A 16,788-nucleotide genomic window follows, 5' to 3' on the forward strand; every position below is an offset into this window, starting at 1 on the left:
ATGTTAGATTATCCTTTGGTGCAAACTGACCATATCAAGGAGTGCACAACCAACTTTGGCTTCAAAATCTTACAACTGCTTTTTCGGCCCTTTCCACTGGTACCTATGTAAATGCACATACAAGATTTATTGCATGACACCTGGAAAAACCTCAGCTTAACTCCCTATGTAGAATTACTCCTAAACTTAGTAGGAATCTTGTAACTTCAAGAGTTCGTGTGAACCTTGAGAAGCTTTTACTGGAGATGTAACTGCTGCTTAGGGGACTGTTTTCCAACTTCTCTATAAAGTGGCAGGACTTTTAAGTATGGAGGACACCTTAACAGAATTGGTCTTCTCATCTCAAGCTGTTTCTTATATTGAGGTGACACATAAATTGGATTTAAATTGCTGCTTATTATTTAAAAAAAAAAAAATCTTTCTCAAGGTCAGATAAAACCTTTGTAAGATAGTTAAGTGCATACAGGAATCTGCTCATCAGCTCACCACCTGCTCCACCCCAGTGTATTTTTAGGAAATTTGAGAGCTTTTTTCTTCCCCCCCCCCCCCCCCCTCTGCCCAGGAAATTGAATGAACCAAAGAAAACCATCATGCCCAGGGGCATCCAACTTTTGCTAACCAGAACAAAACTAGGAGTTCATTTAAATCTGTATTGTTACTCCCATAGTACATGGCTAGAGCTCATCATACTTAAATACATCAGCATGCTGATGAAATGCTCTCATTTAAGTAGCACTCATCACAGTAGTTAATAGTCCATCAGAACAGCATAATATGAGTATAGGAATACAATAAATAACAAAATACGTGTGTATTCTGATTGGCTAGAAATGAACATCTGCTACTCGGAGATCAGGAATTTGCTTGCAGTGCAATTATTGAGAAATAACCTGGCATTAATTGATCTGCTGGGAAAACATGATTTGCACGGAGTACAAAGAAATGAACGTAAATAAAAAAATAAGGGTCAGCTTGATGTGCTTTTTAACAATCAGGTTAAAACAGGTCTTTCAGTATAATTATACATAACATGCTTTGGCAAGAACAATTTAATTAAGAGGATATACACTATGAAAGAAAAAAATCAGTGTGCTGTTTGACTGGAGCGCTCTTATGGAAAGTGATAACATGATACCATTAGGAAAGTCAACAAGACAATCTACATCCATGCATTAAGAGAAGCAGAAGTCTGAACATCTGTTTCCCGCTATTGAATTCACGAAAGGGGCGTCTCTGTGCAGGGAGTAAGTGAATAAACAACAGTTGGAGAAGGTTATCTCTGACATTTAATAAAATGTTGAAATGTCACGAATTCTCACGAAGGTGAGAATGAAATGACTGAAATAAAGGTGTGCTAGGAGTCAGCTTGGCAAACGAAGCACAGACATACAAGAACAAGCAAAACCTCTAGCCCTCACTCTTCTAAAAGTGTCATATAAGAATGATTAATTTATGAACAGCATACATTTTTTGTTCAAAATAGACTAGAAGGTGGCATGACATTGTTTTTGAGAAATATGCAATAAAGCAGAGTTCCCCAAGATATTCCTTTAGCCAGAGGGAAAAAAGTGACCGTTAAAAGTGGTGCTATTAAGTGTTAAAAAATTCCAGAGACATCTATTCAAGTTAAAGAAAAAGAGAGTTTTTCTCTTGGTTATGAAATTTTCTGTTCTCCTTCCCCCCCCCCTACAATCAAGAGTCTTGGAAAGGGAGTAACAATAATAAAAGAGAAATGGACCTAAGCACCAACTCGCTGCCAAGGGCTGTAATACAATATCTCAGCATTTCAAGGGTAAATCAGTGTGAACTGCGTTTGCCGTCCCTCTGAAAAAAAGTAAGTATTAGACTTCCGTTCAGTCTGTGTGGACTGCTGAAATATAGGAAATCGGTTTCGGAGAGGGGGAAAAAAAAAAAAAAAAAAAGGAGGAGGAAAAAAAAAAAAAAAAAGGGTTTCCCAAAGAGAGCAGCGAGGGGACGGACAGCAGTATGAAGAGCGGCAGCGCGGCTGCTGCCGGTCTGCTCCGCTCAGCTCGGGGGGACGGCGGCGGCTGCCGGAGGCGGGAGGCTCAGCGGCGCGGCGGGCGGCCACTCGCTGCGGCCCCGGGAGCCGAGCCCTGCCTGCCTGCCTGCCTGCCTGCCTGCCTGCCTGCCTGCCTGCCCGCTGCCCGCTGCCCCGGCGGCGGGGGGAGCCCTGCCTGCCCCCGCGGGGCTCGCTGCCGGCCCCACGGCGGAGCCCGCAGCCCGGGCTCCTTTAAATTGAGGGCGTTTCGCCTGTCTCGCCGGCTGCCTTCGAGTTTAAAGAGCGAGGGGCCGGGGAGCGAAGCGGGAAGGTGAGCTTCGCCCGGCGGCTCGGGGCTGCGGAGTAGGTGCTTTTGTTTCCTTCCCCCGCGTCCCGGGGCGGCCGTGGGGGCCCCGCCGGGGAAGCGGCAGGGCTCGGCGGCGGGCACCGAGCTGCGGGGCGGGGGGCTGCTTTCTGCTTGGGGGGTTCGGTGGGTCTCTTTTCTCCCGCGCTCTGGCTGTCCGCAGTTTGGAAGCATCGCGGAGGCGGAACGAGAGCGTGCGTGGGTGTGCGGTGGGGACCCCCGAGCGGTTCAGCCGGGGCTAGCCCGGGGGTTGCTGGCGGGCCGCCCCGGGCATCCCGCGGAGGGCCGGGGGCCGCGGCGGGTTTGCTTGGTCCTGCCCCCCGAGGGGCAGACCTGGGAGCAGCGCTTCCAGCACTCATGGCAAAGCCATTAGCTCAGCCGTACTGCGGAGGGGCCCCGAGGAGGACAAACGCATCCCGGCGCCGCGCAGAGCCGGGCTCCGCGGCGGGTGAGAGCGGAGCGGGGGCGGCTGCCGGGCGCTCGGAGCGGTGCGGGCAAAACGCGGGGGGGGGGCGGGATTCCCCTTGGAGGCGGCGTGCGCCTTTCCAGCCCCTCTTTCGGGTAGTTCCTCCTCGCTGGGCGCTCCCCCCGGCCCCGTCCCAGCCTCTGGCTTGTCTTTCGGGCCGCTCCGCGTAGCCCGGGGTTGCGGGTGGTGGAAGGAGAGGATGGGGAGGACGGGTCTGTACGTTTGCAGCGCTCGTGGGAAACGGGAGCGCCCGCACCGGAGGCTGCGGCAAGTGCTGGGGGGGAGGCGGCCAAGCCCTGCTGCGGCGCGGGTGGCTGCGGCGGGGCGCTCCCGGCCTGCGCCCTCCGCTGCCCCCGCGGGGCAGGAGCCCTCGGACGCCCAAAGCCGTCCTTCCAGGTTCTTGCTTTCCTCTTCAGGCTCCAGATTCAAATCTCAGGAGGGCAGAATTTGACTTTAAGAGGGCTCTGTTTCTTCACTAGTGCTTTACTTGTAAGCAATGAAGGTTGCTGTCTTCCTTATCTAGGATTGCTGTCAGCATCCTGCTGCAATGGTGTGTGTCAGCGGAGCCCGCTGGCTCTCCTGGCTTTGAGTGCTCCTGGGGGAGAAGGGCTCTGGGGGCACCGGGAAGGATGCATTGCAGGCTCCCCAGTGCAGTTCCAGCATGCTTCTGACTTTACTTTGAAATTAAAAATGAAAAAAGAAAGTATTCTTGAGTTTCCATGTACATTAAATTATGAATGGTTTCTTCACTGTGGAGTAGATGCTGTGCCAAGTGTAATGGTTTTATGATGGTTTTGTGATGTGGATTGTAATTTAATAGGAAACTAGCTGACATTCCTACATTCGTATCATATGGTACCGTAGGCCACCTGATCAGCATTATACCATGGTACTCTAGCTGGAACCACAACCAAACCAAACCTAGGTGGAGGTGATGAGGTGAGGAAGAGTCAGTACTGTCCTCAGGTTTCTAGCTCTTACTGGCTTTAGGCTACTGACTCATTTGGTCACTTTATTTATTTTACCCACAATCTTATTTAAATTGGCACACTTCCTATCCAAAGTACCTCTTTGACTCTACTTTACACCCCTTGGTTAAGCTTCACACTAGTTTCAGGACAGGATTTGGAAATGGAACTTCATAATTGAAAGCAAAGCTGATGATTGGGAGTCAGCTTGTAATACTGCCTGCATAGTGCGCTTGCAGCAAGAGACAGTTTACACTCCTCGTAAGATACGGTATGTCAGTTTAAATATGTATTTCCTTTTCTAGTTGGTGGAGGTTGAAGCTTCTTCTCTATTAATTTTTAATGGCTATTTTGCTTAGACAAGCAGAAAAACATACAGTAAGAGCCAGGCAAAGAGAAGTCAACTTGAAAGTTTTTGGACAGTGTTAGGAATTGGGCTTAGTTTCCAGAAGTTATAATTTTATGAGCAAGTAGATATTGAACATTGCTGAAGTTTTGTTTTGGTCTATGCGAGAAGGACTCTTTGCTTTCCTTTTGGTAGAGGAGATATTATCAAGGCAACAAATTTTTTTCTACTAGGCATAGTCCTGAAAATGTCTAGGCTTCCAACGATTAGCTCAGATTTTTGTGTGCGGTTGACTTCGGTTTGGTCTGGCCTCAGACCAAGGGCCTTACAGGTCTGAAGTATCGGTAAGCTGTTGTGCCAGGTTCTCTAGCCTCCGCTCGAAGAACTGCATACATTTGTAACACGTATATTCATAACGTAAAGGACAAAGCCTTCTTCTGATTAAAGTTTACTTTATCAGTGTAGATCACATTTTGATGTAAGCCCTTAAAAATTCTAATTGATTAATGAGTTTCAGATGGTGGTTCCCCTCCAGTGCCCCTCCCCCTGCTCCTAACATGTACAGTATGCTCCAAGTTAATCTGGGAAAGCTCCAGAAACCTTGGGCTAAATTGGTTGTGGTATAGTTTATAAGGATAATAAAATAACTAGAAAAATTGAATTTCCTGACAAAAATATGCTTGCTGCATTTGTGAGCTTATATTTTATCTGCTTGTTTATGGTAGTGAGAAAACTAAGATTACAGATATATGTACTTAGGATGATGCAGACAAGAATGACCTGTTGTTTCTTACAGAAGGGAAACCTCTGTAATAGCTCTTGAAGAGGAGCTATGTAATGTAGTGGCAGAATCACTTTAAAAGTGATTGTGTTTGTTTTTACATATGTAAAAGGGCAAAATGAGAGTGATTACTGTTCTGTAGTAAATGGGAAATTGCAGGTGGTAAAGGTTGACTGAGTAACATCTATCAGTGAGTGACAGGTCTCTGTGTTTTTTCCTACTGCTCCTTTTAGTCCACTTTAAGCATTTCAAGTAGGGAAGTTTTCATGGTTTCACTTGGGGAAATTATTCCACTGTCTAGCAGATCTCACCATAGGGAACAGTTTCCTGACAGTAAAAATATCAATTACAGAAGTTGTTAGTTACCTCTGTGGCTCTCAAAGGAAGACATTCATATATCTTTTTTTTTTCCTCCTTTCTGCATATATGTGTGTGTATACACTTATGTATGTGTATGAGTCAGGGGGTGGAAAAACAAGAGCACCCTTTAGTCTGTGGACTAATCATACACTTTTCAAGTCTGAAAAATATGCCAACACTGAGGCAGGAAAACTGAAATCAGTTTTCAAACGTGAATGCATTTATGCTTGGACGTGCTACGTGTGTAAAACTGGCACTTGCTTATGTGAAAGTGGCAACTGCAGGTATGGATCCCCAGTTGTGGGCAGCCTCACTTCTGCTTGCACAAATGTGCATTTTGTTGCTGCAACATAATCTGTTTGTGAATATTCGGTCTTTTATTTAAGCCTCTTTTGCACTCAACTTGCAGTTACAGTAAGTGAATGCTTCACACAGCCTACTTAAACTCCAGCAAATTTCAAAAGTTCTGTTCTTTTCCATCTGCTTGAGGTGATTAGAACTAGCAGGGAGATCCAGCAGAGACCCTTGCCAGATACTCATGAGCTCTGTTCTGGCTTTTGATCCTCTGCCTCCTCTCTTTCCAGGATGGCTGCTTTCCAATAGCATTACCTTCTCTCTAAGACAGCAGGAGATTGTCTGCAGTTATAGCCGATACCCCTCTGTCAAAGCCAATGTGCAGTCTAGTGCTCAAGTTCCCGTTCCTTCAGAGAAAACTATTGCTGCTCTTGTCTGAGTTGCTGTCTGCTCTCTCTACCACTGACAGAAAAGCTATTGCACAGTTGTGTGCATGATGTTTTGTTTCTTCTACAACTGATTAGCTAATGTGCTTCCTCAATCATAAGACGAGACCTTATGTCACAAGCTTAAAGCCTGCATATTTAATTCTATGAAGATTTTATGAAAGAGAGCCTTTGAACCCAGTGTCCAAGGCAGAGTTATGCTATCTTCTGTTCCAGTTGTTCCAGCTTTGTAGAGCAACTAGGCCACTGAATTGGCATATGTGAAAATCTTCAGTCCTGGATGGCTCGCGTTTGGCTGCCAACTGAACAGAGCCAGGCAATTAGCTTGCCTGCTGGGCCATAGTACCTGGCTGGGCCAAACTAGATGTCTGTTGCCCAGTGTCACAGTCAGACTGGTATGGTGCAAAGGGGACACCATGTAGGACCTTTGCATCAGAGGTGATTTGATTGATCTCGAAACACAGTTCTATATTTGCTTTATGATTTTTTTTTCTTCCTCTATAGACACTTTTAACAACTCTATTCTTTTCTAACTGAATACAAATACAAAGAAAAATGCTTGTTTTGCTGGATACTTAATTTCTATGCTAATTCTTAAGCCAGGTCATAAAGACCAAGTGACTCAGCAAGACTTCTTCATCCCTGACCTGGAAGGATTGCATCTAGAAGCAAGTTAAAAGGAGTGGTTCAAACCTCCTTTTGTCTGAGAACTAATGCACATGTAATTAGGAATAAGGCTGAGGTGACAATGAAATTCCTGTAATACAGAGCATGCTGCACAGCCAGCAGCTAGTCAGAATAAGCCGTCATGTCTATATGCTGGAACTGGATGGGTAATTTGCAGGAAAAACTTACTGTTTTGTATGATAAATTCCCAGGGTGGAGCATGTGTATTTTCTGTGTATGTATATCTATGCATACATGCACACTTTTATATATACATTTTTACTATATAGAATAAATTCCTCCTGATTATATCTTATTTTGGTTGAAGAGTACTATTATCATAATTTTACAGGTAAGGAAGGTGGTTGGAATAGGAAATGGAATTGAATCCAGGGATCTGCAACTGTGAGTGCCTAACTGTGCAGCCAGTTTTACTTTCTGGATTAAACAGCCTTTCTCTCCTGTGTGTTTTGAATACAGAGTGTATCATTCTTGAATTCTTTTATTCTACCAGTTAACCCCAACAAAAGCCAGTGGAATTACAGAAGATTACTTGTTTGATTCTCATTGCTTTCACCTGCTGATCACTGACAACAATCAGCAGATAGTGTAAGTTACGCTGCTGGCAAAATACAAGCAGTGAGCTACAATACACAGAAGACTAAATGTACTGCTGTAAAGCAAAATAAAAACTTCACTGTTCGGTAGAAGCAAGCAGAGAGAAATGTAACTTTTTAGCGTGTTGAATCTGTTACATGTCACTGGGTGTACTGTAAACTATCCCACACTGAATTCTTCAGCTAGACAATAAGTCTAAGAATTTGAGATGTCGTCCTCTTATTGAGAGAAGTGGAAAAAAGGGCTGTGCTGCATAAATATGACCTGTAACAAAACAGAATGAAAAGTAGTTAAAGACCTTTCCTTGTCTGCCTTTGGAAGAGTAGGGGGAAGAAATCGCTTTTTGGAAGAAACAAAGCATTTAGAGGTAAGTTTTGAAAATGCTTGTGCATATCTCACGTCAGCCTCCACAGTTTATAGAGAAGTGTAACATTTTGTAAAATATTCAACGTGTTTGTTTTGGCGAGTTTTAAAGAGCTTTATATATGATGATTTGATGTTGCTGTTAGAAAGTAGTGAGATTAGGAAAACCAATATTTTTTGGCTACTTTGTTCATACCTTATGTCTGCCAAAAGGAAAGGATGAAATAGTTGTTGGAGCCAAAGAGGCTTGTCTCAGCTGTGGTGATGTATCCTTGAATGCCACTGTCTACCTCTGTGGCAAGTTAGTCCATTTTTCTGACCAAATTCCTCACTGCTAAATTGTCAATAAACTTTTCTCCAGCTCACCAGAAGATAAATATGTTAAGACATTTTAAGGAGGTGGGCTGATGGTATCTGAGCGAAGAATCAAGAGCCTGGCCTTGACTACAGGTAGAATCTTCAAAGGCGTCTTGAAGGAGCTCGGGACCCAACTGCTGTCACCTTCACCTAACTAACTCAGTTCAACTTCTTCACAGATCCCAGCTAGTATGTGATGAATAGTTAATGTATGGGGTAATACAATTGATGAAGTAGACGAACATTTTAACGAAGCTTAGGTACTTCAGCACTGAGGTATTGTGGAGGCTTAAGTTAAACTTAGAAGTTCAGTAGCAGTCAGCGTTTGCATAAAGAATAATTAAGAGTTTGATAGCTTCTGATGCTTGCGGTTTGATAACTGACCCTCAATATGACCTGTAGAATTTGTGATGGGAGCCACAGGTAGCAAATTACACTCTGCTCCTTGAAGGCTGATTTTTTTTTTTTTTTTAATTTTAAAAATCCAAGGTAAGAATTTTATTGCTTTGATTCTAACAAGAAAGTATTTTACTGAAGTGTAGGGCAGGTTTTCAGAGAAGTAGCAGGGAAGGGGAAAATTAATTTCTTTCAGAAATGAAATTAAAGAATACTTACACAGAGGTAAGGTTGGATTGTATGTGATGCATCGGTCACTCTTCAAGGATCTTCTCAGTGGAGACTCTTCAGTACTAACTTCCTCATTTCGCAGTCCTCACTATGTATGCCTGCTTCACAAATTAACCCATACATTATTGTTAATTCAGGGCTACTATTTCAAGCAGACCTAGGCCCAGTATACAGATCCCTGAATCATTTTCAGCTTCAAGAGATTTTTGTCACCTGACTATCTGTCTGTCCTTATCTTTCTAGTTTTCCGTTCTGAGAACCTGTGTCCTATTAAAACTACCTTAAACCCAGAATACCCTTCTTCTTTCTAGACCTTCTCTCTTCTTGCTACCACGGTTACTATGAAACTGAAGTACCCATGCATCCTCCGAAATCAGAGCTCTTTGTTCTCCCACTTTTCTTCCTTCAGTGAGTCTCAAAAGTTCCTTGACACCTTTACACAGCCTAGTTGCTGAATTTTATGAAACAAGAGGTAGGTCAGTATGAAATATATTTAAAGACAGCCCTGTATTCTAGAGACAAACTGAAGTAACATCTCAACTCCCTGAATTTTCTGCTCTGTGTCTCAACAGAGAGCAGCTTGAAGCATAAACAGACTGCAGTGCTTGTTTCACAGGCTGATGGGGAAACCCAAACTGCCTCCATGTAGCTGCTCCAGAAGCCTTCCCTCTCTTTTCTCTAGTCTTAAAGAAATGCAGCTTTCAGACCTTAGAATTACTTCAGCCCCACCAGTGGCAGCAGCCTCTCTTGTATCTGGCTGGCTGTCAGGCATATTGTTGTTGGTTATTAATTAGCTCCAAGTGTCAGAGGACACTTCATATACGTGGTCTTGGAAGTGATAAGGTAGGTGGACCTTTCCTGAGGTGAAAGAAAACGATGTTGTCTCTGTAGTTTTCTTCTTAACACAACCCAGCTCAGTATGTGTGCCATACTCCTAGCAGGGCAGACACTGCTTAGGGCCTCATGATGAATATTGCTGTGTGCATCCTTGAAATATAAAGTTACAGAATAATTTAGGTTGGAAGGGGCCTCCGGGGGTCACCTAGTCTAATCCCTTCCTCAAAGCATGTATGAACTGTGAAATTATTTCCAGTGAAGAGGTGCAGTGTCAAACTGGTTCCTTTAGTACAATGGTGCTGCTTTTTTCAGGTAAATTTTTCCAGTCTGTATGTCAAAAGAAACAAATTGCAGGATTTTGGTTCTTAAATATTTAGATACATAGGTGTTAATAAACTGAAAAATTGATGCCAAAAAAAGATGTATTTTTACTTTGCTTTATTTGTGTCTTGCATATGAAGTGAACATTCAGGAATGAGAATTTTTTTTAATAGCTTTTTATCAATATCATTTCAGAGGTGATTCAAGAGAATAAACTAGTTTCAATTCTGGTTCTCACTGTATCAATTTATAGACTCCAGAAATCAGTCAAAAATTATTTTAAGGCTTTTTTCTGGAAAGAAAGTATATGACAGAGGTATTTATACTTCATTTTTCCCATATAATCTTTGAAGACAAGGTAGCGTCAATTGTCCATCTTGCCTCTGTTCCCATCCAAAATGAAGCAGTGATTTGAAGCACTAAATTGTGTGCTTCTGAGTGACTTAGAGCAGCTTTAAATATACTGTCATTGTAACTCCTTAGCTGTTAGCATCATCTAGTCTGAAGGAATCTATTTTGAGAGTAACATTCCAGATTGATTTTTGCAGAGCTAACAGCCTAATTCTTCTCCCTCCCCTCCCTCGCACCCTGCCCCAAATGAACAGGTATGATTTGGATTTAATCAACTAGGAAACCATAAATCCAAGCTGACATTTTTACAAAGTCAGTTTTCAGAACAGAGCTGTGCTTAAATTACATACTTTAGTCTGCCTTAAACTCCACTGCTTTCAAAGGAACTATGATATCTAAGGATTTTTTTTTGTTAGAAAAATGTAAAATCTACTGATAATTCAGAAATGTGTTTTTATACAAGGGAATAAAGTCTTTTTTTATGTCTATTTTCCCCCTTCCTTAACTGAGAAAATTGTGTCATTTCAGTAAGAAGTACATTTGTAGTGAAAGCTGTGTCTATCTCAAGGGTAAGCCCAACTTCAGGATTTGGGGTGAGGTACTCTCAACAAGAGCTTAAGCAGATGTTTTTGCAAACAAGGAGTTTAGTTATCCAGGGTATGGTTAAAAAATGCTGGGGTATTTTAATGTAAGCATTATAATATCCCAAATAGTATTTCATATATTTGGAAATGTCAGTTACGGCACAATTTTATGGAAAGGCAATTGCTTTTTACATTCACTAAACATTTTCCTTTTTTTGGCAAAGGAATTGTTTTCAGTATTCTTGTTATTCCAGGCCACAATGGAATAGTATAACAAATTGTTCTTTTTTGTTGTTGGTTTTAAAGTCACTATTACCTCTTACCTGACTTGCAAGGTATGCAAAGGACAGAAAGAAACAGCGTTTGCAGTGTGTCGTAAGCTGAAGCCAGCTGACATGTGGAACCACAGTTGGTGTGGATCAGCCGGTTGACAACAGGCAAAGAACTATTATTCCTTATGGACCTCTCACCCCCACTTAGTGTCTGTCTAGTGCCACCTACATAAGACCTTGTGGCTGCTAGCTGGTGTGACTGTGCTTTCAGCAGGTTACAGCCTACCAGGCAAGAAAGTATCATCTCAGCTCATTGCTACAAGCATTAGGGTCCAGGTCTGAGTTTCTTTTCAGAGAGAAAAACAACCTTCTTTCCTTAGCACACTTCTGCCACAGATGAGGGAATTAGTCCTTCAGGAGCAGCGATATAGGTCCAGCGGGCCTAACGTCTCTGGCTGCTGCGAGACTCGCAACGCTTAACTAATATTTAACATGTGACGTATTGTCTTACCTGAAACTAAAGTTTCGGTTAAGTCGTCACTGAAGCAGAGGAGTATTTGTATAAAAGGTGGAAGTGGGAACTGTGGGTGACCAGCACTAGCTGCTGTGCTGCTTTCTGAAGAAATGATGCTATTCAGTAAATACATTTGGTGTGGGTTGTTTTTCTTTAATTATTCGAAAGCTGTAGAATAGACTGATTCCATTTGGTAACTGCGTTTGTTAATTGTTAGTAAGTTTGCTGTAGTAGCATAATTCAGTTGTTCCCGTGTTTTTCCTGGGCCTGATCCAAAAATCTCTGAAGCTTTCCATTTATTTTGAATCACGAATTTGATATTGGATCAGGCACTGTAGTGAGTTGTTAGCTTTGTGTAAAATGTTTATTTTGATTTGATTTTAATCATTCCTTGCAGAATATTTGGTTATGTGTTGGCAACGTGTGTAGCTTGGTGAGTACAAATGAAGTTGACATTTGTCTGTAAGGTTTAATCACCTGCAATGTGATCCATTAACAAAAGAAAACTTCAATCATCAATGTTGCATTCATGTGTTAGATCCACATCTGTTTGTCTGACATGTAATTTCTTAGAATCATAGTTACTGTTGTTGTCATCTTCTACAATTCTAAAACCAGAACCTGTAAAACTTAATTTGGTATAATGAAATACTTCTTTTTTTCTTTCTCTTTCTTTTTTTTTCTTCTTTAATATAATAAAACAGGTACAACAAGTGGATAAGCAATGTGCACTGCTCTGAGCCCGAAGGCACGTGGGCCTGGCCTCTCTGATATGCATCAATACAGTCAGTGGCTTGCGAGTAGACATGAGGCCAACTTGTTGCCGATGAAAGAGGATTTGGCCCTGTGGCTCACAAACCTACTGGGTAAGATACAATAAGATACAATGCAGATACTGGGCAGTAAGGGAACTCTATACGCTGTTAGCTGGGAATTCAGTCCTTCAGACTTCTTTGCCTTTCAAAAATAAAGGTAGTTATGATTAGGTAGCTACCTCCACAACTGTGCAACTGTTAGCAAGGTCAGAAAAGCTAGTAAGTAATTTGCCTCCACAGTGTTTCTGTGAGTAGCGTAATTGAACTTTATTATTAATTTAATATTTATTTTTCCTGAAATTTCCTTTTAAAAGTCCTTTTGCATGTGTTTTCTGTATTAATACCAGTAAGCTGAATGGTGCTAATTACTGCCATCATCTACGTCTTCCATTTTTATTGGTAGGCCCCCTAAGGAGTATGGGTGTGCTGACCGTCTTGAATGGAAGGAGCTGTTAAATAGTTCTTTGCTGACCAAGCAGTCTAGTGATTGATGATTGCTGCCCAAGGCAGTGCATGCAATGACTTGTGGAAGCTTGTGCATAGAGGGGTCTGACCTAGTGGCTGCAGCTGGGACCTGGGGATTTACTGGTTGCCGCTGTACGTCTTGGTGTGTGAAGCCAAAACATGTTGTTGATGAAAGAGGGTGCAAACCAAAAGCCAAGAAAAAAATCAGGTACACATGAAAAGGAGCGAATGAGAGTATATCCTGGGCAGGAAGATGAGAGACAGTTCTTTGGGATATACGACTCATTCAAGAAGGTGGAATTTAGAAACTATGAGCCAGGAAATAGTATGTTGTTTGTTGAGAACATTCAGGGGAAAAATGGCTTTTGTGTGATCTCTGTAAGTACAAAAGATTCTACCAAAGAAATACATGACTTACACAATACCTCATCCTAAGGGAAGCATGCCAGCAGTTCCTCTCATTAAAGAGGAGAAAATATTTTGGAGGAGGTGATGTTTACATGAAACTTTCATTAATGTTATTTTGGAGGAAAATTTGGATGAGCTTTTTGAAATTTTGTGTGGGGGGGGTGTTGTTGTTTGGTGTGTTTTTTTTGTTTTTGTTTTTTTTTTTTTTCTGGAAGTCTGTTCTGGTGAGACATAGGCAGCGTCTTGTCTTGGCAAATGCTGTAGCTGAACCGTCTCAGTGGTATCCTGCAATAATAGAGTATATCTAGTGCCTTTCACCTGCACGTTCTACGTTGCTGTATTTCCTCTTTTTTTAAGAGGAAGGGAAGTATCACTGTGTTATGAGAGGTGTAGTCAAAAAGTACAGTGTCAGCAGAATGCAAGAACACAGTATTTTGCAGGTAGGCGGTACCCATTTTAGAGTTGGAATAGTTACGAATCCACAACCGCAAAAGCGGCACTTGTTTTAAATTACATCTTTGTGTGGTAGTTCCATTTAAATTAATGAGTTTTGAATATGAAATTGTCTAGGCAATACCAGGACAAAACCCAGAAATCCTGACTTTTCATTCCACTTTCCACAAGACAGCAATCCAAAAGACTGGTTTTTGAATTGGAAGAAGCACATTCCATTAAGGAATTAATATATCGTTTAAATATTTTAAACAATGAAGTTTTAGTGAGCCACTCTAAAACAAATAGAAGCTTGTTTGCAGTTCATAACAGAGTTCTCACAGTGACAAGTTTAGGAATGAGGTCACTTTTTTAGCAAGAAAGCAGCAACCAGCAGGAGGTTCTGAAATGCCAACTATAATTAAAAATCTGATTTTTCATATGGACACCAAATTCTGCACTGCAGAACTACATGGGCACAACCTTCTTTTAATTAAGCAGCGTACACAGTTCATTTGCTTAATGCATTTCCCCACACCTTCTCACACCAAGCTCTTCTTGTCTCAGAGTTTGTCCTGAAGTTATAGTGATTTGTTAAACTGCTTTGAATTCATGTGTAGACATTGTTATTCAAATGAATAATTCAATTAAGTTAAAATTCACATTCAAAATCAATTAAGTGTAACTGAATTAAAGTAATTAATATTCATAGGAATATATTAACTCAGAATTCAAATATGGTTTAATTACTGTATAATTTAGGTTAACTTTAATGAGAGGAGGGGCATATGAGCATATTGCTGTAAGATAAATTAGGTATGAATTTATAGCATGCCGTTGCCTTTTTGTAAAGACCTGTTTGTACTCTCTCATTTTTCAGCATTCAAAAGGATAAAAGGCTACACAAGACTCTTTTTTTTTTACTTTGTTTTGTTGTGTTTTTTTTTCTTCCATGGGAGAAATAATGTACTTTGCATTAGTGGTCAGTAGATTTTCACGTGCATGGATGTGCAGATAACACAGAGCAGATAATATTCTGTGTATCCACACTTCTGTGCTATAACTTGTGTGGTCTCATTGTAAGTGTCTTTGTGCTGCTTCTAATGCAATAGGATTTCTCAATTTATAAAGAAAATTAATATGCATTTCAATTAAATTTTGCCATGTTGGTTCATGTTTTGTTTCCTCTGTTTTGTTCATTCGTTTGTACTATGACTCAACAAGGACATATAATCTTTTCAAATAAATGTAGATTTTTTTTTTTTTTTTAAATAATAGAAAGTATTTTAGGCAAGAATAGGGCTGACCCTCTTTGAGGTAGTCTGATCAGCTGATGGTGTGTTTGGAAATTTTTGTGGAGAGGCAAATATGTCCTACAGTGTTAGTGGAGGTTAAAGTGGTAACAGTTTTGCAGCAGCAAAGCCTGGTGTGGGTTCGAAATTACAAACTGGAAAACATTAGAAGGATATTGCACTTTGTTATGAATGAAGGGTTTTGATATTAGATGGAAATTAGGCATAGCTAGAATTTGACCTTACCTGAGTGATAAATTGGAAGACTGAGGTAAATGGTGCAGCTGGAAAACAACACTGTAAGAATTTTTAACCCTGAGACTTTGGACATTTTATTCTAATTTAGCATGGACATTGTTGTGGTTTTTTAAGTAATCACTAGTACTTTTGTACGCATTTTGCTAATTATTTTTGGAACCATGTCAGAGAAACTCAGAGCTTCTGAGAGGACGGTTTGTCCTTACACTTCCATTGCTGAATAGATTTTAGCTGCCTGTATTCTGGGGGCTGGAAAAAGGACATCACAGATGAAATCAATGTGTCAGATGGGATTGACTCATACAATATTGTACATTATAGCATTCTCAAAGTGGGACACATCACTGTTGTGGGGGTTGGGGTTTGCATGCTGAAGAGGAAGACTGAAGCTATGGATGTTGTGTTTCTTACCCTCACTTCTCTCTGCTGAGCTCTGGTGGCTCAGCTGAGAGATCCTTGCAGTGGCAAAGTTAAGGAGATATGTTGTCCCAGCTGTCTTGCAAATAATGATCATCTCTCAACCTTGTTTTTATTATGTATAGAGCCAATGAAGCACTTGGCAATGCTTTAAGTGCTGACATAATCCAAATTTGATAGATTATGTATATACTTATTTTAGTAGAATGCTCTTGTGGATGCTGAAAACTTCTCTTCTACCTTGAGCAAGCTTCACGTGGGAATTAGCACAGTTGGGCCATAGTAATCTTCTAGCAGAGGCAAAGTGGCAATTTGAAGGCAAATAGGGTTTGCTTGCCTACTGTACTCTCTAGTACCATCTTGTTTTCTCTTGTGTGTCTGCAGAGGTGAAGGGGCTGACATCAGGAGGAGTGGGCCTCAACACCAGTCTGTAGTTCAGGAGAGATACAGAGGGATGGTTTCTCTGTTTCCCCTTTGGCTATTCTGTAGAGCTCTGATCTTTTTTCCTGCTCCTGGAGCCCATTTACCAGCTGCAGAGGGTTATGATGTTGTAGCTTATTCCATCCAGCTTCATTTAGTACATGGGACCACGGAATAGACCTGTAAGATGTGTCTGGGCTCCAAGGCTTCAGTGCTGAGGCCTCTTCCTAACAGAGCTTTCTGGGCTTCAGAAGCTCATAGGAAAGGAGCTGGAGAATGCAAGACGCCGAGGAATTGGACATGGAAATGTTGCATGTTGCATGAGGCATGTAAAAGTTGCTTGGGTGCAAAAGTGAAGTCGGCTTGGAGGAAAGAAATAGAGAGGTAAGGATGTTAGGAGAGGCACTGAGTTGCAGACCAGGCATGGAATTTAAAGGTGTGTTGAAGGAGGCGTAAAGTTTGAGGGATGAAGGGTGGGAAGTCTTCTGCAAGAAAACCGTTTTTCTTTGATTCTGAATTAAAGCAAAACCTGCTTCAGCTTCTTGTTGTCCAAGAGGATTCTGGAGCAGTACCTTTATTTTCAACACCAGCATGTTCAGCTCAAGCCAGTGGAAAATGCAGGTTTTAAATATCTGAATGTCAAGACATTCATGATACTGATACTTCTAGTGATTTTGCTGGCACTGATGCAGTTTTTTATTTAGTTGAATGGCTTTATAATATTTTTAGTATCAGCATGCCTTTGGG

The 16,788-nt window shown here is 41.6% G+C and overlaps 1 protein-coding gene across 9 annotated transcripts in view; it reads left to right on the forward strand.

Annotated features, from left to right (window-relative positions):
- Nucleotides 1-1,810: 1,810 nt before the first annotated feature.
- GAS2 (growth arrest specific 2) overlaps nucleotides 1,811-16,788 on the forward strand; it is a 100,128-nt gene continuing 85,150 nt past the window's right edge. Inside the window, exons 1-4 of one of the 9 annotated variants that reach the window (XM_087743228.1) lie at nucleotides 2,005-2,330; nucleotides 7,635-7,675; nucleotides 11,932-11,967; nucleotides 12,239-12,400. In XM_087743228.1, coding sequence (XP_087599354.1) covers nucleotides 12,259-12,400 — 142 coding nt within the window. In that variant the 5' untranslated portion in view covers nucleotides 2,005-2,330; nucleotides 7,635-7,675; nucleotides 11,932-11,967; nucleotides 12,239-12,258. Of the gene's footprint in view, nucleotides 1,835-2,004; nucleotides 2,363-2,588; nucleotides 2,812-7,629; nucleotides 7,676-11,931; nucleotides 11,968-12,238; nucleotides 12,401-16,788 lie in introns of those variants that run through there. The other 8 variants (XM_087743210.1, XM_087743203.1, XM_087743235.1 and 5 more) reach the window with 8 other exon arrangements.

The sequence above is a fragment of the Nipponia nippon genome, unplaced genomic scaffold (assembly GCF_047370975.1).
Source record: "Nipponia nippon isolate SJK-2023a ecotype South Korea unplaced genomic scaffold, ASM4737097v1 scaffold_10, whole genome shotgun sequence".
Classification (NCBI taxonomy): Eukaryota; Metazoa; Chordata; class Aves; order Pelecaniformes; family Threskiornithidae; genus Nipponia; species Nipponia nippon.